The sequence below is a fragment of the Phyllostomus discolor genome, chromosome 1, assembly GCF_004126475.2.
Source record: "Phyllostomus discolor isolate MPI-MPIP mPhyDis1 chromosome 1, mPhyDis1.pri.v3, whole genome shotgun sequence".
In the NCBI taxonomy this organism is placed as follows: domain Eukaryota; kingdom Metazoa; phylum Chordata; class Mammalia; order Chiroptera; family Phyllostomidae; genus Phyllostomus; species Phyllostomus discolor.
This window is the reverse complement of record NC_040903.2, coordinates 75218031-75239987: the sequence shown is the minus strand read 5'-3', so window position 1 is coordinate 75239987 and position 21957 is coordinate 75218031. Positions and strand designations below refer to the sequence as shown.

At 42.9% G+C, this 21957-nt stretch overlaps 1 protein-coding gene across 6 annotated transcripts in view; it reads right to left on the bottom strand.

Moving 5' to 3' along the window:
• The window catches only part of LOC114492418 (aldo-keto reductase family 1 member C15-like), a 355773-nt gene that overhangs the window by 147864 nt on the left and 185952 nt on the right, over window positions 1–21957 (bottom strand). Inside the window, exon 9 of one of the 6 annotated variants that reach the window (XM_036025060.1) lies at window positions 20480–20537. The exons of the other annotated variants lie outside the window; for them this stretch is intronic. Coding sequence (XP_035880953.1) covers window positions 20495–20537 — 43 coding nt within the window. The 3' untranslated portion in view covers window positions 20480–20494. Of the gene's footprint in view, window positions 1–20479; window positions 20538–21957 lie in introns of those variants that run through there. 6 annotated transcript variants of the gene reach the window in all.

The following is a 21957-nucleotide window of genomic DNA, read 5'->3' as shown; positions in this document are numbered from 1 at the left end:
CAGAAATTTGTCTAATGTCCCCTGCACATTTACCTGTGGTTTGCACTAAATGCCTTGTTAAAGTGCAGAGACACTATTTCTTCCTTTCTTCCTGATTCAGCAGCCTAGGAACTTTGTCAGTCAGGGAGAATGGGTCAATTTCTTCCTCAGTGAAGTCATACCAGGTTACCAGGCTCCCCACTTCTCCTTTAAAAGGGTCTCATAAAGCTTGCATTTCAACATTATCTGAAACCATTTTTAGAGATTGATATTGCACCTCACAGCATATGGTTTTCAGGATCCATTTTCCCTTTGCAACTAGAAAGACATTTAGTGTCTACTGCAGACACTTCTCCTGTTTTCTAAGATTTCTCAAAGGCTGCCAGTGAGAGAGGATGCTCTCATGGTACCAGCTCCTGGGCCTTTAGCAGAGCAGCGGCCACAACAGGTTGTCCCCAAGGGTCCCTGCCACCTGCTCCATATGCCTTGGTGTAATAGTCCCTCTGGAGTGTGTGTGGGTGGTTCTGGTGACTAGGTCCTAATCAATGAATACTGTAGTGTTAAAGGGTATGGTTTTCATTATTAAGTTATACAGGACTGTGATGTCTCCCTCCCTGATCAACTCCATTGATTTCCAGCTTATATACTTTGATATAATAAGGGGCACATTTTAAAGGCTCCTATGGTAAGGAGTTGGGGGTAGCTTTTGGGCACCAGCTAACAAGGAACTGATGCCTTCATTTCAACAGCTCCCAAAGAAAGGAATTCTGTCAACAACCACTTTGGAAGCAGACCCTTCCCGAGCTGAGCCTTCAGATGTGACCCCTAGTTTGGCTGACACCTGGATTGAAGCCCATTTAGGAATCTGAGTAGAGCATCTGTGCCATTCCACATAGCACATAAGCACAAACTTACAGGTTGAAACTACTACAGGGACATGTGTAAAATGACAATTGTAAATCAGCGTAAGGAGACAGGACATACAGAGTCCTAGGACAATACAAGATAGAAGGCAGGTAACCCAGGCTGAGTGTGTTAGAGATGCTTTTACAGTGATGTTTGCATGGTTTTATGATGACCTCTGAATACTCAAGAACTGTATGAATGGGTATTTCATTTAATAACACATTTAACAGAGTAGCTATAATGTGCAAGCCATGGTTTTAGGCATTATGAACAAAACAGACAAAAAAGAAATCTCTACTCCTATGGAGGGGATGTTCCAGGAGTACAACAATAAAATAATTAACACAGAAAATGAGGATCCTATTATTGATATATGATGAGAAATGCTGGCTGAGAGAAGCAGCTACTGCAGATATTCAGGAGGTATGAAGAGAGGGCATTGTGATATTTCTTGATCCCTATCACAGACCTCTCACCTTTCTCTTCCTCTGAATCCCTGCCCCACCATGCCTCACTTTTCAGGACGTTGGTGCACTTTATCCCCACCTCACTCACTCCCTCCTCTGCTTCCCATGAAAGCCAGGACCAAACAGTCACTGCTAACCAGGGTGCCCTAGGAAAGAACTTTTTTTTCTCCTCCCAGAGAGAATCCCAGCAACCAGCACCCCCTTGTAGCTCCAGTGCAGCTGATATTTGTTGGGTTTTCTCTCAGGACCCAGCAGCTTGGATGATGGAATGAGGGATTTCTCCCTTCCCATACCAAGTCAGGGACCCTGCAGGAATTACAGTGTCCCAGCACTTCAGTTTCAAGTACTGTCTGGTAAAAAGTTCAATGTTCTAAAGCTTTTGCTGGAAGGGAAGAACAATAATCATTGATACAAAATGAGAAGAGCAGGATGGAATTCATGTTACTCTAAATTTCAGCAACCATTTGTGAAAAAAACTGTCAGCAAAGTGAGAAAAGTGGGAACATACCTCAAGGTAATAAAGGTCTTATATGACCAACAGACCAACACACAGCCAACATCATACTCAGTGGGCAAAAACTACAAGTGTTGTCCTTAAGATCAGGAACAAGACAGAGATGTCTGCTTTCATGTTACTTATTCAACATAGACTGAAAGTCCTAGCCATAGCCATTAGGCAAGAAGAAATAAAGGCATCCAACTTGGAAAGGAAAGAGTAAAACCAGCATTATTTGCAGATGACATGGTACTGTATATAGAGAACCCTGAAGATTCCACTATGAAACAACAAGGACTGACAAATAAATTCAGGAAAGCAGCAGAACACAAAATTAATATCCAGAAATCAGTAGCATTTTTATATGCCAATAATGAACTATCAGTAAGGGAGATTAAGAAAACAACTCCGTTTATGAGTGCATCAGAAACAATAAAATACCTAGGGATAAATCTAACCAAGGATGTAAAGACCTGTGCTCAGAAAAATATAAGACTCTGTAGAAATAAATGAAGAAGATATAAATGAGTAGAAGCACATACCATGGTCATGGATAGGAAGAATTAACTTCATTAAAATTTTCCTGTTAGGCAAAGGAATCTATAGAGGCCTGTCCTTAATGTATCCAGCCATGTACTAAGGAAAATAGAGACATTTCTTGAAGAAGATGCAAGATACGAGAAACATTGTACATAGGACAATGATTCTTCAGTCTCCTTCCAGGTGGGTACCTTGGGACATCCCACAGTTCCCCCAATAGCCATCAGCTACCCTGTCTTATTTTCCTGAATCTAATCGATGGTCTAAAATCTCTTCCCTTTCAAAGGTGATTTTAGTTTGGGGAAAAGCCAAAAGTCTGAGGCCACCAAATCTAGGTTGTAGCTTGGCTGAGTAACCTGGGTGATTTGACGTTTTTCCAAAAATTCTGCACAACACCTGATGCATGAGTAGGTTCGTTGTTGTGATGAAGCTGCCAATGTCCAGTTGCCCATAACTTTGACTTTCTGAATCATCCAAATTGTTTCGGCCAAGGAATGTTGTATCTTCATGCAAAATTTGATGCAGATTTCGTTGCTTGCTCAGTCATTTTGAATGCAACAGCCACACAGTACCCATGCTCACTCAGCTGCATCTACCACCACCAATGACTAGTACAGTGAGGTCATCGTTGTTCACACATGTGCATTCTAGTCCACTGTCTTTGGCTGCTAGGTTACACTGATGTCGCACAAACTGTTCCCATTGTGTTAACAAGGGGTGGACTTTTTCCAGACAGACCTGGTGGATTCAACAGAGGTCCTACCCAGGAGTCTTTAAGTCCAAATCCTGCATGCCCCGTAACACCAAAAGAAAGCTGCATTTATCTGTCTGTCTCTAGACATGTCCTCCTACAGCTCTAGCCAGAATGGACTTCCCAAGTTTAAAAACAGGTCATAGGTCTCCTCTGCTGAGTACCTTTCCACAGCCATCCTTCTTGCCAAGACTAAGTTAGAAATCCTCAGTTTGGCACAAAGCCTCATTTCCTGATTTCTGCTAACTCTCTAGTTTTACTGGTTTAATATGCCAATTATCTTTCACAAGGACTCTGCTTGCATGAATTGGAATTATTTTTTATTTGAGCTATGGTGTAATCTCACTGTCTTAGATGACAAATTCCTAGAGTGTAGCCTTGAGTGCTTTCCAGTTTGCTGAGTTTTTGAATGACTTTCAGGGAGCCTCACCTTATACATGGAGCCCTTTGCTGCCAGCCTGCCTGTGGTTAACTGCTGAGGTGGCAGAAGATGGAAGACAGGAATCCTGCAGTCTGCTTATCTCTGCCAGCCACTCCCTGTGTGACCTGGGACAAACATCTGACTTTTCAGTTTCCTCATCTGTAAAGTAAGCTAACTACAGGGAATTTGGAAATGGTCGCTACATGTCCTCAAACTCTTTGATGTCTGTGTGCAGAATCCTGGGCTATAGTGTAATGTCATGGCCACACACAAAGGAGAAGGATTGTCTAAAATGTGCTGAGAAGTCCAGGTACCCTAGGCCCTATCTTGGAAGTTTATTTTTCTTTGTTTTGCCACATAATGGCAATAAAGATTGTGGTGGAGTGAATGCAGCTTATCTACTTAGTGGCATCTTTTCCCAGGCATTTGAGTTGCTTAATGTCTTTGTTTCTCTGGACAGGAATTCTCACTTAGCATTGGGCTAAGGGGCATGAGACCAGCCCATTGACCCTGAAAGAGGGGACATTGACCTTCTGTTTGTAGTCCTTTGTCCAGCACCACATACCTTCTGTTCAGCTGAACCCCTCTGACTGCAGTAAGCTCTTCTTACCCTGTCCTATGTGAGGATAATTTGCAGACTGGGGACCGTAGAAGAAAACACATGGCTGTGGACCTAGAACTTGCTAATAGGGATTCTGACAATGAATCACTGATGGAGCAAGCATAAATTAATGTTTTTTTAAAGATTTTATGTATGTATGTATGTATGTATGTATGTATGTATGTATTTATGAGGCACGAAGGAAGGGAGAAAGAAGGAGAGAATCATCAACCAACTGCCTCCTGCATGGTCCCAGCCTAGAAGCTAGCCTGCATCCCTGGCATTTGCCCTGACCAAGAATCAAACCAGTGACCTTCAGTTTATGGAATGATGCCCAGCCTGCTGAATGACACCAGTTAGGGCAAGAATAAATCAATGCTTTACCAAGGAACATATACAGTTCTTCATATCCCTCAGATGAGTTCAATGATTTGCAGATAACTATTTACTTGTACAGTACAAAGGACAGTTGATAACTGGGTGATGACATTCAGTACACAGTTTTGGAGCCCTGTTCCATGTCAGGCACTGTGCCAGAGGCTGTGGGCACCACAATTAGCAGGATGTACTACCTATCCTCATAAGGGACAGAGAGACAGACAAGCACATAGCCTATTACAATGACTTGAGTCTGATAAGTATTAAAGGTAGAGGTGAGCACGTTAGCTAAGGGACACATCAGAGAGGTCCCTGCCTAGTCATGGGCTGTCTTAGGGAGCTTCTGAGAGGAGGAGAAACCACAGCATTGTACTGAAGCATAAGTGAAAATTCATTAGGCAGGCAGAAGAACTTTTTAGGGGTGCAATGAATATGGGGAACTGTAAGCTATTTGATAGGTTATAAGGAATATAGAACACAAGGGAAGGAAGGCCAAGATATGAGGCTCAAGAAGTGGATCATAAAGAAACTATATACTAAAAGCCTGGAATTCCTTTTGAGAACAATGGGAAGCTACTGCAGGACTAGAAAGGGGAATCCTCACTTGGGAAGGACAGTCTGACTGTTGCATGGGTCGGACTGGAAGAGCGTAAGGATTGGAGGCTGGAATTCCAGTTGGGAAGCTTCTTCCCTTGGAGGAAAAGATGTACACGTGTTCTAGCCAAATTTGTTGAAAGGACTAGCTCTTCTTGAATTACCTTGACACCTTCACAGAACATCAGTTGACTATACACGTGTCCGTCTGTTCCTGTAATCTATTCTGCTCCAATGGTCTACATGTCTTTCTTTTCATTGTATCACACTGTCTTAATTATATATATACCTTTCTACACTATTTTTATTGTTGTTCAAGTACAGTTGTCTCTATTCCGCACAGATGGAAGAATATTCCTGAAGCTGTTGTGATGTCTAGCATGACTTTACCATGGGTGGGCGAGCCACACACACTGCAAGCTGCAAGTCTCCCTGCATGTCACATGTCGTGGCCTCTGCTCCCCAATGTGACATCCACTGTGACACCTGTCCCCTTGCATGTTTCTCATCATCCTCATCCCCAGCTGGGAGTTCCTACGTTTTTAAACATAAGAGGGGAACTGTAGGAGACCATTCTGCATGGTGTGGGCCCAGCTCCCAGTGGAAAGAGAGGTCCAATGCACAGGACCCATGCCCATGGATAGGTTCTCCTGTGGGGAATCAGGCCTGCATTGTTCCTAGGCTGCTATTAGACTTGCTTTTGCTAAAACTCCCTCACCCTGAATTGAGGCAGCAAACATTTACTGTAAAGTCACTTCCTAAAATCCATGCTAAACCTTCCAAGCACAAGTGTCACCTGTTCAACCACTTTTGCCTTTTCATTTGCAAATATCCCTCTTCTGTGATTTGATTAGTGGCCTTGGCTCCTTTGTTTTCTGTAAAAAAGTAATCACCTAAAGCCAGCTGGTACACAGTATATGAGGACCATCCTGTAATTGCCAAGAAAGGAAATAAAGGTCTGTCATGGTGGAGGCTGCGGTTTTTCTATCCTTGAGAAAAAGCCATGCTGTCCCTTTTCCTCCACAGTACTCAGCAGCCTGTGTGACTTTCTCATATCTCATTCACAATGTGCTGGACCCATGAGCTGGGGTCTGCATCAGGGAACAGAGCCAGAAAACTGCCAGAACAATTCATAACATAACATAGTTGCACATGTGAGCTCACTTCATGTTGTGGGAACAGTTTATGGGAACAATTTATGGGACCCAGTCTCAAGGCTATGAGAACATTGCTTCCTTTAGCTACCCAGACACCTTGGTGAGGAAGCCAGACTGCCTCCACTTATTTTACATAGAGAAACATTTTGATTGACATCTTAGCAATATTGACTCCTCTGATCTACGAGCACAGCCTATCTCTCCATCTTTTTAGGTATTCTTAATTTATCACATCAACAATTTGAATATTTTAGCATACAAATTTTGCACACTTGTTCACATTTGTCCATAAATATTTTCTTTTATAATACAATAGTAAATGATAATGTTTTAAGATTTTTCAATTTCTGCTTTTATTGTTGTTATATACAAATGACATTGACCTTTTATTTATTTTTATTTTTATTTTTTTTATTTATTTGTATTGAGTTTATTGAGGAGACACCAGTTAACAAAATTATACAGGTTTTAGGTGCAAAACTTCTACGATGCATTACCTGTACACTGTATTGTGTGGTCACCACCCCAAGTCTCCACCATCCATCACTATTTATTTCCCATATACCCTCCTCCACCTCCACCCAACCTCTCACCCTGGCAATCACCCATGTCCATGAGTGTTTTCTCTTCTTCTTTTTCTTTATATATTTGGGCTGTTTTTTGTTTTTTTGCTCAATCCCTCCACCCTCTCAACCAGCCCCTCCCAACTCCAAAAGCTACCCAATTGCTTTCTTTCTATAAGCCTGCTTCTATCCTCCTTTTTAGTTCATTTTGTTCATTAGATTCCGTGTATGAGTGAAATCATATGGTACTTGTCTTTCTCTGACTGACTTAATTCCCATAGCACAATGCTGTCCACGTCCATCCATGCTGTTGCAAAAAATAACATTTCCTTCTTTTCTTTTTCCTACAGTTGAATAGTATTACATTTTGTAAATGTACCACAGCTTTTTAAAATCTGTTCATCTACTTATGGACCTGTGGGTTGCTTCCAAATCTTGGCTATTGTAAATAATGCTGCAATGAATTAGGGGTGCTTACATTCTTTCAAATTCGTTTTTTGGATTGTTTATAAATTCCCACAAGTGGAATTGCTGGGTCATAAGGCAATTTCATTTTTAATTTTTTGAGGTAACTCATGCTGCTTTCCACACTGACTGCACCAGTCTACATTCCAATCAAAAGTATAGGAGGGTTACTTTTTCTCCACATCCTCACCAGCCTTGTTGTTTGTTGATTTATTGATGATAGCCATTCTAACTGGCGTGAAGTCGTATCTCGCTGTGTATTTAATTTGCATCTCACTGATGATTGATGACGTTAAGCATCTTTTCACATCTCTATTGACCATCTGTATGTCCCCTTTCGAGAAGTGTTTATTTGGTTCCTTTGGCTATATTTTAATTCAATTTGTTTCATTCGATTATTTTCGGGGGGGGTGGTGTTGAATTGTATAAGTTTTTAAAAATAAAGTTTGGATATCAAGCCCTTCTTAGATGTATTATTGGTGCATATGTTCTCCCATTCAATAGGTTGTTGTTTTATTTTGTTGATGGTTTCCTTTGCTGCAAAATATTTTTATTTTTAGTGTATCCCCACTTCATTTTTCTTTTCATTTCCCTTATCCCAGAAGATATATCAAAAAATATTGCTGTGAGAAATATCCAAATTTTCCTACCTATGTTTTCTTCTAGAATTTTCATGGTTTTGAGACTAGCATTTAATCTTTTACTCCTTTTAAGTTATTCTTGTGTATGCTGTAAGAAGGTGGCCTAGTTTCACTTTTTGCGCATATCTGTCCAATACTCTCATTTATTAAAGAGACTGTCATTACCCCATTGTGCGATCTTGCCTCCTTTGTCAAACATTGACCATGGAAGTCTAGTTTTCTTTCTGGTGTTTCTATTCTGTTCCATTAATCTATATGTCTATTTTTATACTGCTACCATGCTATTTTGATTACTGTAATCTTGTAGTATAGTTTGATATCAGGTAGTGCAATATCTCCAAAATTGTTCTTCTTTCACAAGAGTACTGTGGCTATTTTGGGGACTTTTGTGGTTCCATATACATTTTTGGAGTACTTGTTCTAGTTCTGTGAAATATACCATGGGAACCTTAACAAGAATTGCATGGAATCTGTAGGTTGCTTTGGATACTATGGACATTTTACTGATGTTAATTCTTCCTGTTCATGGATGTGGTATATGCTTCCATTTATTTGTATCTTCTTTAGTTTCTTTCTTCAGTGTCTTCTAGTATTCTGAGTACAGGTCTTCTACATTCTTGGTTAGATTTATTCCGAGGTATTTTTTTCTTTTTGAAGCACTTGTGAATAGGACCGTACTTAAGTTTCCTTTACTGATTGTTCATTATTGGCACATGAAAATGCAACTGACTTCTGGATCTTCATTTTGTATCCTGCTACTTTGCTGAATTCGTTTATCACTCCTAGTAGTCTCTTGGTGGAATCTTTAAGATTCTCTATGTACACCATCATGTCATCTGCAAATAAAGACAGTTTTACTTTTTCCTTTCCAACTTGGATGCCTTTTATTTCTTCTTCTTTCTCAATGCTGTGGCTAGGACTTCCAGTACTATGTTGAATAACAGAGGTAAAAGTGGACATCCCTGTCTTATTCCTAATCTTAAGGGAAATGCTTGTAACTTGTGCTCATTGAGTATGATGTTGGCTGTGTGTTTGTCATATAAGGCCTTTATTACCTTGAGGTATGTTCCCTCTCTTCCCACTTTGCACAGTGTTTTTATCACAAATGGGTGCTAAATTTTTTTAATGCTTTTTTCTTTATCTGTTGATATGATCATGTGGTTTTTATCCTTCATTTTAATTCTGTAGTGTATCACATTTATTGATTTGCCAATATTGTGCCAACCTTGCATCCCTTGAATAAAGCCTCATTGATCATGGTGTATGATCTTTTTAATGTATTGCTTGATCCAGTTTGATAATATTGTGTTGTGGATTTTTTTTCATTTACTGGTATGGATCAGTGATATTGGCCTACGATTTCCTTTTTTTTTTCTTTCTTGGTGGTGTGTCTTTACCTGATTTTTTGACTAGAATAATGCTGGCTTCATAAAATGACCTTAGGAGTCTTCACTCCCCCTGAATTTTTTTGAATAGTTTGAGAAAGAGAGGTGTTATGTTAGTTCTTCTCTGAATATTTAGAAAAATTCACCTGCGATGCCATCCAGTCCAGACCTTTTGTTTGTTTGGATTTTTTTTCATTATTGCTTTAATTTTACTAGTTATAACCTATCTATTCAGATATTTTGATTTTTTCCTGATTCAATTTTAGAGATTGTGTGTTTCTAGGAATTTATTAATTTCATCCAGATTGTCCAATTAGTTGGCACAAAGTTCTTTCTAATATTTTCTTTGTATTTCTTTTGTGGAATTGTTACTTAACCTCTTTTATTTCTGATTTTATTTACTTGGGTCTTCTCTCTCTTTTTCTCATTTATCTTTTCTAAGTCTTGGTTTAATTTATTCTTTTGTATTTTGTTAGAAAATTCATTTATTTCTGCTCTGATGTTTTTAATTTCTTTCCTTCTACTCACTTTGGGATTTGTTTTGTTTTTGTTTTTGTTTTCAAGTTTCTTCATGTGCAAAGTTAGATTGTTTATTTGAGCTTTATTTTCTTTATTGAGACAGGCCTGTAATGCTATAAAATTCCCCCTTGGCATTGCTTTCCCTGTGTGCCACAGGTTTCGGGATATTGTGTCCTCATTTTCACTTGTTTCCAGGTATCTTTTGATTTTTTTTCATCATTAAATTCTAAACCCATTTATTGTTTATGAATACATTATTTCTCCTCCATATCTTTGTGTGCTTTTCAGTTTCCTTCCTCTGATTGATTTCTAATCTTTTCCATAGCATTATGGTCAGAGAAGTGGCTTGATATGATTTCAATTGTCTTAAATTCACTGAGACTTCTTTTCTATTCTTACATGTGATCTCTGCTAGGAAACATTCCATGTGGACTTGAAAAGTATATATATTCTGCTGCTTCAGGTGAAATGCCCTGAAGATACCAATTAAGGTCATTTGATCTAATGTGTATGATTTAAGGCCACTGTCTCCTTGTTTATTTCATCTGGAAGATTTATCCATTCCTTTCAAGGGGGTATTAAAATGTGCTACTGTGTCTGTATTTCTGTTGATCTCTCCCTTTATGTCTAACAAGTTTTGCTTTACATATTTAGGTGTTCCTAGGTTGGGTATGTGTTTATTAGTGTTTTACCCACTTGTTGGATTTGCTTCCATTATCATTTAGTAGTGTTCTCCTTTGTCTCTTGCTATGGCCTTGGGTTTACAGTCTATTTTGTCAGATATAAGTTTTGCCATCTCAGCTTAAAACAAATGTAGTAACTCGTCCATTGCCAACTTGATTTTTATAGAAACTTTGAAGGTGCTTGTTCAATGTGTAAAAGCATGTTATTGGAAGCACTTTAAACTTTGAAACTTCCTCTATTTTCTACTTCTGATTCCTGTCAGTGCTTTCAGATTTTCCACTTACTTTCAAATTTGTTTTTCTCTCTTTTTTTTTTAATTTAGTCTTTGATAGAAATATATTTCTTTCAGAAGCCACACAGGAAGTTACTGGAAGAGTAGGAATTGGAATGATAAAACCCTCCACCCCCTCCTCACTTATCTAAATATTATTTAGACTCTTTCTTCTATCTACTCAACTCTTAGAGGCCAAGGATGTGGTCTCACTCATTGGGGTTCTCAGCACCTAGCCAAGGCCATGCATTTGTCTGCCACTCAGTAAACACCTGGTGGATTGGACTGTCTTGACTCCTTGCCTGACTTTAATTCCATCGTTTATGCATTCTGCCTTCTACACATGGCTGGGTGTGGGAGTCCACCCGTTCCTGAACTCAGTGAATGGAAAAGCTGTGAAAACTGTGCTTAGAAGGCCAAAACATTCTTTTTGGTTGTTGGATTTCAGAGGCATAGAATTGGGTTAATCCTCATCCCCTTCCCTGACCTGTGCGAAGGCTTCTTTTACTTACTTTTAATTATGCAAAACACAAACCTGCCACCAGCAATCTTAGTGGCCCAGAAATGGTGCTTACCAACCAACCAGAAAAGCTCCACGTCTTAGAGCACATGGTTGATTGCTCCTTCTGGTGGTCAGCAGGTCAGCTCCTTGGAACTCGTTCATTTTGCAGGCAGCTCCAGGGGATATAAGGCAGGCAGTGAAAATGCCAATAGATGTGGGATATTGGCACTTTGACTGCACATACCTGTACTACAAGGAGAGTGAGGTTGGAGCCAGAATCCAGTGTAAGATAAAGGAGGGCACAGTACAGCAGGAGGACCTGTTCATTGTCAGTAAGGTAAGACATCCCCTGCAGGGAGAGGAGGTGTTGGTTTGTTGCGTGTGGGTCACCGGCCAGCAGTGACCACGGAATGCTGCGGATGGCTCGCTGAAAAACACGCGAGAAACAAACATGCACAGAGACAAACTAGTTTCTCTGGGGAAGTAGGGATGAAATGGCCGCCCCCCTAGTGGGGAGCGCACCAATTTACCGTCCATACCTGCTTTTATTGGGCTCATTTTGCATAATAATTCAGGTAAAGTACAGTACTCATTAGGGGGAAGTAAGGAACCATAGAAAACAAGGAACTCTGCTGGTCTATTGAGTCGGGGTCAAAGAGCTGTAAGACTCTGAGGAACAAGCTAACTTCCTCCTTGGACCCCTCTCATTCAACTGAGAGCATTCTAAACAAAGAAGGTTTCACAGTAATTTACATATTCTTTCTTAGGCCTGATCACCCAGGGAATCTGCCCTTTTCAGCACAGAGCTACACCACCCTGTCATTGTTTCAGGCTTAGGTGGAGCAAGGGAACTAAGGCAATAAGGAGATTTTCTCCCAGACGATGAGAACTCAGGCTATGTCAAAGCCGAGGAGCGAGGGTCCATCACCCCCTTTTGCTGCAGCCCCCCATGTCCTTTTGGGGGGCCTCCCAAAGTGATCATGCCTGTCTTAGGTCATTCCCCCCATGGGGAATCTTACCCGTCTTTGGCTAACTGACCAAGCTTTGGGGGGTTCAGTTATGAATAAAGCAAGAGAAGCAGCATTCCTGCCAGGGAGATAAGCTTTTGTCTCCTTGCTGGCTTACGGTTCCAAGGGCATTCCCTTAGCCTTAGCCTAGGCAGGGGTTTCAGCTTCTGATACCAGTCAGGGCGGTTCCCAACACTGGTTGCTCAGAGCTTGGGCGAGAAGACAGCTGACAGTCCATGATGGATGATTTCTCCTATAGAGCTGGTGACTTGCATTCTTGCTTCTACCAGACCTGACAAACACTTCTGCAGCTTCATGCACGTTTTGGGTGTGTGCAGGTGAAGGGGTCAGTGACAGTGTGACTGACAGAGAGAGTAACTAGAGCAAAGGCAGGAGGCATGGGACAGTGTGTGGGGTGCCAGGACCCTAAAGGAGTTTGGTGTTCCTGAACCAAGCAGTGTTGCCAGCACAGACAAGAAACAGTGTGATGGAGCTGATCCTGGAAGAGGTGGTCACAGTTTAAGGAGTTCTCTTGCTGACCCAGGGGCAGAGGCTGTGTCAGTACTGGCTCTGTGGGCGATTGTTAGCACTTGTCGTCCCCCTTGTATCTCTGGTTCACCTACCATAATACATCCTTGGTGAGGGCAGCCTTCTCCCAAACACTGAAGGCCTTGCAGTTGGAGTACTTGGACCTCTACCTCATACACTAGCCCATGGGTTTCAAGGTACTGCCCAGGCCTGGTGAGATCCCCCACGAGCAGCCTCCCTTCCTGGTTGTGCCTGCATGGGGAGTAGAAGGCACTGGGTCGGCAGCCAGGGTGCAAGAGTTCTAGGCTGTGTCAGCCACACATACATATTCACTTGTCTCTGCGCCTCAGCTCAAGAGAGGCTTGGACTCAAGGACCTCTCACTTCTAGTGGTTCTTGCTTCCAAGCCTGTCCTTTCTCCTCCAAACCAAGAAAGTGATCCATGTTTCCACAGGTCTCTAGGTGAAAGCAGGAAGCAGACAGAGGACATCAGCTGAGTGAGTGGCTGTTCACATCACTCCCTGGGTCCCAGGGAATGCCTGGGCCCTGTCTGTTTCCCCAGGCTATGTTCTCTGTGGGGAGTGATGGCTGCTTTGTGATACGGGAGACATCTGCTCAATACCTGAAGTGGGAGTATAGGGTTCTGGAGAGAGATTGTTGCTCCGTTTGGTGTTATTCCCTTCTGTTGATTATATCTCACACACACGGCCCTCCCCTCCTTGTCCCCCTACACAACTGCTTTCCCAGCCTCAGTCTCATGTGGGTCTTGGTCAGGATGTCCCATGAACCTGCTCGACCAAGGGCTCAGTCACACAGGTGGCACCGGGGAGCTTTGAAAGGAAACTCTGCCTACATTGCAGGTGGTGACGACTACACAGGCATCTCCCACGTATGCACCATGTTTGAGGAGCTCATGGTGTGTGCCCAGCTGTCAGGTTCCTTTTGAGATTAAACAACAAAAACCACCTCACTCCTAGTACAGCTTTACTTTCAGGCTTGGTGTTTAATTTCAGTAAAGGCTGTAGCAACTGCTCATCTGTCACATTAGTGGACTACTGAAGATGAGAGAGAAGGAGTCAGCAGTGGTTTCTGTCTGTGATCTCAGTGCACCCAGAGAGTAAGATTAAAGTAGCAACCACAGCTGGATCATGCTTGCTGTCACCTGTTAGTGTTATTTTAATGCTGGAGCAGGCACTGTTTTGCACACTTAATAAATATGGTTCACTTAATCCTCACACAAATTCTAGGACATGGGTGCTGTTGCTCTGCCCACCGCACAGATGGTGCAACTGAGCACAGAAAGATTTAGTATTATTATCAGGGCCCAAATGCTTTCACTCAGATTAGACATGTGATACACTACCTGGCCCTCACTTTTGAGCAGATCTCTGCAGTGGGCTCTCAGGGTTGTCAGCTCCAAGCAGAAGGCCAGATACCTAGCAGTTGAGAGAAATGTCAACATAGGAGGTGACTTTGAAGCGGGACGGGTAGATGCTTCATCATGAAAAATCTTTAAAATGTTTATCAGGTTACAATATTAGATTTCTCCCTACTTACCCTCAAGAGAAAATAGGTGTCATTAAACAAACATGTGTCATACACCATTGGCCCTGTGACAGGTGACACCCAGCTGTGAGCGGCAGGGCAGAAGATGGAGCGTCAGAATGTCCAAGCATCCTAAGGCATGCCCTTGTTCCCTGCCAATCTCTCTCTGGGCCCTGTACCTCCTATGCTCCTTGGTATCTCTAGCTTCATTATCTCTCACACCACGGGGACCCTAAGAAAAGGAGAAAAGAGCCTCACAATGGACTTTGGAGAAAGTCGACTGAGCTCTTGAATTAAGAAGGTAAACCCCTTTCCCTCTTCTATTCCTGAAATTGCTAAATGCTATTGTGACAATGGGCAAGGATTCCAGGTCTTCTTTCCTGACAGTGAGAGGTGGGCAGTGAACTTCCAGACTGCTAGTGTCCTTGCTGGCCACCAGTCCACCCAACCCTTGTCTTGTGAAGGTGAAGCTGGGGCCTGGAGAAGGAAAGTCCCACAGCGTGGTGTGAGGGCTACGCTCAGGGCCAGACTTTCTGGCCCAGGGCCCAGCATTCTTTTCATGCATCTCATTCTCCCTTCATCCATGCTTGTCTTGGGGGGTGACCAGCAGTCCCCAGTAAGTTCCTTTCCCCTGCTCCTAACAGCATGGAGGATAAAACCTGCCCTTGGATAACAGTGGCATGGTGATCCCAAGTGACACCGATTTCCTAGACATGTGGGAGGTAAGCTGGGCTCACCAGCAGCATCTTCATGCTACTGATGGGCCTCCGAATGGGCAGGCATAAGATCCTGAGCCTCATGTGTTCATTGACACCAGGTTGTCTCCCTGAAACACAGGTGTGTGGGTGCATTGGGAAGGGACGCCTGGCTGTGACTCTCAGAGACCTCAGTCTCCTTTTGTTCCTCTCTCTCTGAAATGTGCAATTTAGAGATAACTAATCATAACCCAACATTTTCTCAAATGTGAATTTTTAAAAAGATTTTATTTATTATTTTTTAGAGAGTGGAAGAGAGGAGAAAGGGAGAGAAACATAATTGTGTGGTTGCCTCTCACACGCCCACTACTGGGGACCTGGCTCGCAACCCAGGCATATGTCCTGACTGGGAAGCAAACTGTCCACCCTTTGATTTGCAGGCCAGCACTCGATCCACTGAGCCACAGCAGCTAGGGCTCAAATGTATATTTTTTTTATTAAAAATATCACAAGGTCATTAGAGAAACTACAGAGGACTATAAAAATATAATTATAAATATACTTTTCATTACCACTGGTAGTATTTTATGGTTTTCTTCTTTTATAAGCATTTCAGGAAGAAAACTTTGGCAGGTGGTGAAGTGGGGGTGGGTCTGGGATACACATGGAGGAGGGGACCACATTTTCAAGCCTGCTGCCAGCATTCAGACAAGGACTCATGAAGTTTGAAGTAGAGTGTCCAGCGTGGGAGTCAGGACATGACCAGTGTGAGAGGCGTGGCAGCGGTTAGATGGTGTGACAGGACAGAAGGTTCCTGCTGACTCTGGCCTCTAGCCCAGCCCACAGGGCACCTGTAATCCTGCAGGTCATCATGAGAGCAAGTGGGATGTGTGGGAAGGAAGCAAGTTCACATTGGAACTGGCTTGTTTGGGGAGATGAGACAATGCAGCCATTGGGTGAGATGGGCAGGTGCAGGTGTAGGGGTGCCTGAGGGCATCCCAGCAGAGGGGCAGGGGAGCACAGTCCAGGGAAACACCCAGGCAGGCCATTCTCTAACCAGGGGAATCACTGAAACAGAGATTAAGTGAGGGGTCTGATCTCTCAGGAACAGTGTCCAAAAGCCACAACTCTGCTGTCACTGATGCTGCCTCTCCTGAAAGTCAGGGGGAAACTCCGGGCTGTTGGGTAGCACGAGTGAGCTCTGGGAGACTGTTGCAGTGCACACTGATTGTGGCCCCTGACTCAGGCCATTGTCCCCGTGGCCACTAGGACACATGCTGACTACCTGTCCTGGAACAAGGCAGGCTCTCCCATTCAGCCAACCAGTCCTGCTTGCTGGTCAGTGAACAGCACAAAACTTTGGGGTATCTGCCCTTATATCCCTTAACAAGGGAACTGCTGGTGGATTAGAAAGAAGGCACAGCATCACCTATTTCCACCCCAGTAAGAAACATCGCATGTGGCCTCAACTTCTGTTGCTCTATGCATGTCTGAGAATGATCAGAAAAGCTTCAAAAGTGTTGTTTTTGTATTACAAATAAAGTTCATCCTGTAGGCAAATAGTCAATTATAGATCCTGAATAGCAAATTTTTAAAATTACTTCACTGTTATTCAATTAAAGTTGTCTCCATTTTCTCCACACCACCCCCTCCAACCAGGGCCAAACCCACCTCCATCTTTTGCTTCCACCCTCACCCTTGATTTTCTCCATGTGTCCTTTATGGTAGTTCCTGAAGACCCTTGTCCCCACTGTCCCCCCCCCCCCCCACCGCCTGGCTATTGTTAGATTGTTCTTAATTTCAAAGTCTCTGGTTATATTTTGTGTGCTTTTTTTTGTTGATTATGTTCCAGTTAAATGTGAAATCATATGGTATTTGTCCCTCACCACCTTGCTTATTTCACTTAGAATAATGCTCTCCAGTTCCATCCATGCTGTCCCAAAGGGTAGGAGCTCCTTCTTTCTCTCTGCTGAGTAGAATTTGATTGTGTAAAAGTACCATCATTTTTTGATCCACTAATTTAATGATGGGCACTTAGGTTGCTTCCACCACTTGGCTATTGTAAGTTGTGCTGCTATGAATATTAGGGTGCATAGGTTCTTTTGGATTGGTGTTTCAGGGCTCTTAGGATATATTTCAAGCAGTGGAACTGCAGGGTCAAAAGGCAGTTTTGCTTTTAGTTTTCTGAGGACATTCCATACTGTTTTACACAGTGGCTGCACCAATTTGCATTCCTAGGAACAGTGCCCAAGGGTTCCCTTTTCTCTGCATCCTCTCCAGCACTTGGTTGTAGATTTGTTTATGATGGATGTTCTGACCTGTGTGAGGTGGTATCTCATTGTGGTTTTAATTTGCATCTCTCTGATGGCTAGTGATGCTGAGCAACTTTTCATATGAAGAGCGACTTTGTATACCTGTCTTTGCAATGCTGACTTATCTCCCAGCCAGCTTCAGAGCTGTTTGCTGAATCTGCCACCAGGTGGGGAAAGAGACCTACTAATATCCAAGTTCAATGAGCAGCTGCTGGTAGAAGTTGCCTTTGCAATGCCTGTTAGATTTCAAGGGGTTTTGGTTTTTTTTAATTTTTAAACACTTTGTGAGTCATTGTGAAGAAAGAAACAACAGGAAGCAAAAATAAGCAAACACTAGGGAATTGGACAGCTTAGGAAGTTTCATAGAGTTTACCTGGAAGCAAAGGGGCTACAGGCAAAACCTGACAGGCTCAGGGGAGCCTGGGAGGCAGCCTTCAAACTTCAGAGACACAAATTAACCACACAGGTTGTTCTGAAATTCAAACTTTCTATTTAAAAGCAGATTTTGTCCTTAGTCTTGTCCTAGGCCAGTAATTTTTTCTAACAAAACTCGATCTATACCTTAACTGAGCCTGTCAGTGACCTTTTGGCATCTACGGTAACATGCCTAAGGAATGTGGAATTTCCTTTCCCCGGACCCCTCACAGCACAGGCACCACACCAGGGGGACACCATGAACCCCCTCCCTGTTACTGTGATGGTGTTAAATGTTGACTGTAACTATTCTGTACCCACCTGTGTAAAAGAAGTCCGTGCCTATCATTTTACCTTTCATCCAACCCAGAGGGCCCCCCACCCACCCAGCTTTGCTTTCTCCCGCCTCCTCATCTATCACCAATGCACTTCTGGTGACCCCTTATGCCTCCTCTTTTGACTGTGATGTATAAAATAAGGTGCTAAGCTGCCATCCTCCGGAGCATTTCTCGATTGGTAGAGGGTTTGCTCCCCAGAGACTGTCAGCAGTTTGACTCAAATAAAACCATGAACATTCTCGACTAGTGTGAAGGTCTCTTACCTGGACAGCAGTCCCAATCCCCATGAGTTCCCACATCCCTGTGCACGTGGCACTTAAGGTGCTCTGCAGTTATTGCCTCACAGGCCCTCCTCCCTGGGGCCCTGCTTTGGTCTGCACAACCCGCCTTCTGTGGAAGGTCTTCCCCACTCCAGGGCCTGCAGACTCAGGGCCCAAGAGCAAAGTTACACAGGTGTCCCTTTCAAGGGTCCCACTTGTGTCAGATGGCTGGCATCTGTTTCTGATGGCTTTAGGATGGGGGAGGGAGCTCAGCTCAATAAATACCTGTCCCATTTGGGTTTTCTCTCCTTTCACTGAAATGGAAACCAAAGGATACCAGGAAAATTAGAGACATATACCAAGCAACAGAGAAAATAGCCTAACAGGAGATGTTTTTTTGTGGGTGGTGGGGTGTTATAAACAGACTCAGGGGCTGTTAACAAAGTAAGGGAAGCAGGAAATGAGGGAGAAAGCAAAAAAAGAAAGCTGGGTAGCCAGACCATTTCTTCAACCACATAAGGGATCACAGATCTACTGGAGGACAGCCTGGCCTACCTACCCAGCAGGTGTTTAGGGGCTGCTTTCAGGTTACACGCAGCTGTTTTCTCCCACTCCTCCCTGGAGTTGAAATGGGAGCTCCTGGCTACCATGGCAGCACCAGGAAGCAGTGCACTTCCATCACCCCTGCCCTGTGCTTTGTTACAGTGTTCCCTCCTCCAAATGTGATGCACAAGAAAAGCTTATGCTTTCCCCTTTCCATAGTCAGTGTTCTTTTAAAGAGTTCTGATAGGGGACTTAAGACTTGCAAAATTTAACTTAAGGTAAATAACCATAAATCTAGCAAGTAATGTGTATATGTCAGAAACTACAGATAAGGCCCATCCTGGCTCCTGGGAAAAGCAGCCAACCTCCTGGGGCACAGGCTGCAAATTACAACCTGGAGACATCCATACCAGGAAGAAGCAGGTGACTTCCCCTCCCCCTTGGAGACAGCTAAGGGCCCAGGACAGGAATGTAGCAGCAGCTGAATTTCAAAGCTTTCACTGCACCCTGCTTGTCCTCCCCCACCTCTCTTATAAAAGCTCTGGCCAGGAAAGAGAAGGAAGATGGTTTGTTAGGGTATGAACCTGCCATCTTCTCCGATCGCCAGCCATCTGAATAAAGCACCCATTAAAGATTCAGTTGCTGTCATTGCTTATTGGATTTGGTAGTGACAGGCAGCCCGAACACCGGTGTTTTTTCCGGTTACAGTTTCAGCCAGGAAGGAAGTACCACATGCATCTCCCGACACGTGTACCATTTCCCGTGTACTCCAGCCTCATCACCCATCTGGGTTTCCATCGGAACCGTTTCTCCTCAAGCTGGAGAAGTTCCTCTGAGGGTTCTTTGTTGAACTTTTCTCTTTTTATTTGTCCTAACTTTCTTTCCAATTGCTGTTGAAACAGTTGTATTAGGATGGCTGCTTTTAAGACCTGTGATGATTCTCAAGTCTGGGTCATCTTGGTACAGGCATCTGTTGCTTGTCTTTCATTCCGTTCATTCCTTCCTTCCTTCTTCTTGGTATTATGAGTTATCTTTCATTGAAATCTGGACATTTCAGAAATTTTATATTAGGTCTTAAATCTCCTTCAAGGAACTGATAAAATGTTATAGAGTGCCAAATTCAAAAAAGAGAGAGAAAGTAAAACCAGAACTATAGGACAAGACAGGAGTGGACTTTGAAACTTTGGAGTACAGTAAATAGTTAGCTTTTTTTGAGAGCCCATATCTGCTAAGATCACCTCCTGGGATGTCAGTATTTCAGCCTCAGTGACACAGGGGGGGAAGCAAAACAAAACAAACACACAAACACACAGAAGAGCCAAAGTAGTGGTAGGTTTTGTTGTTCGAATTCTCTCCTTATTTATTTGGGGGGAAAAGTGGGTTTAGCGACTTATTTTCTGATCCAGACACACAAGCTTTATTGTGATTGACTATGGTACGAGGCACGGAACACAACAGACACCTTCTCATCCTTGAGATGATCTCCAACCCTGGGCCACATTTAAAAATGGGAGCAACATCACACACTTGTTGTTAATACTGATCACGAAGTGGAAAATCTGGGTGGTCAGCAAAACTAAAACATAAAGGAGATCCTTACTGTCATGAGTGTTTCTGGGCTGGGTAAAGAGGCTTCTTTTAAATTGGCCCAAGTATGAATATTAGTAAGATAATTTTCTTTCTGGAGAAATACAAACAAAACTAGTTTTCTAACACCCCTGTATACTTGCATCACACTGTAGTAAACTCATTGTTAGAAATAAATATACTTACTGGCCCTTGACCACCTGCAAAAAATACACTAATGTAGCCTATTATTGCAGGTATAAAATTCTACACCTTAAGGAGACCAAACTATTGGTGTTGAGCTTTTAACTCCCAGGAGGACAGAAATGAATGCTGCCTTCCTTTAAAACAATGGCCTACTGGTTTAACATATAGAGTTCACAGATATTTCAAGGTAATTGTGAGGAAGGTAATAAAAATAATCACCAGTGTCTGTTTCTTCCAAGCATCAGTAATAATTCATCGTTGACTTTACTGGGGGAAAATCAATATATTAGACCTAGAATGGACACAGTGGTCATGAAATAAGTCACTTCAACAGAGAGCTTCCCTTAGCGAGGGAAGTAACCTCACTCTATGTATATAACGGTGTTTGAGACAGAAAATGCTGAATCACTGAATAAATATTAATTAAAATTACTGATATTGTGAAGGAATACTACCTGCTGCTCTACTCTCCCTTCCTCTTACCCTTCTATCCTTCTGTTATATTATGCATTCAGCCAATATTCATTGATTATACAAGGAGAGAGTAGCTCTCTCTTTAAAGGAACTGGCCTAGCAATCTAACATTCTGTGGTCCAAAACTATAACCAAATTGGTTAGTAAACTATATGTTATATTAATTATAGGTGTAGTTGCCACAAGTAAAATAAAAGGGGGTGGAGGGGAAAAATGTGCAGGCAGGGTGCCTTTTTAGATATAGTGACAGAGAAGGTATTGTGAGGGTGACATATGAGTTAAGACTTCAGGAGGTGGAGGAGAGACTGTCCAGCTACCTGGAAGAGGAGTGAGCTGGCAGAGAGAACAGCCAGTTCAAAGCCAGAGCAAGCCTGGCACTTGTGAAAAGCAGGGAGGCGGCCACTGGGGCTCATGGAGTCACAGGAGAGACCAGTAGGATGTGAAGGCAGAGATGGAGGGAGGGAGCACCCTGTTGTCACATGTAGGTTGTCTAAGGAATTTGTCTTTTGTTCTGAGCAAGGTGGCAGGACACCAGGTATCTCAAGGAGACAATATCTCAACCATGGGTTCCATGGTTGACCTGATCCTTTGTGTGAGGATGAAGTAGAGAACCAGGGAGAACAAAGAGCGAGCCAGTGACTCAACTGTAACATCAGCATGTTTGGTGTGTGTGTGTGTGTCTGTGTGTGTGTGTGTGTGTGTGTGTGTGTGTGTAGGACACACTGGAGGCACACAAGTCCCATCTTCAA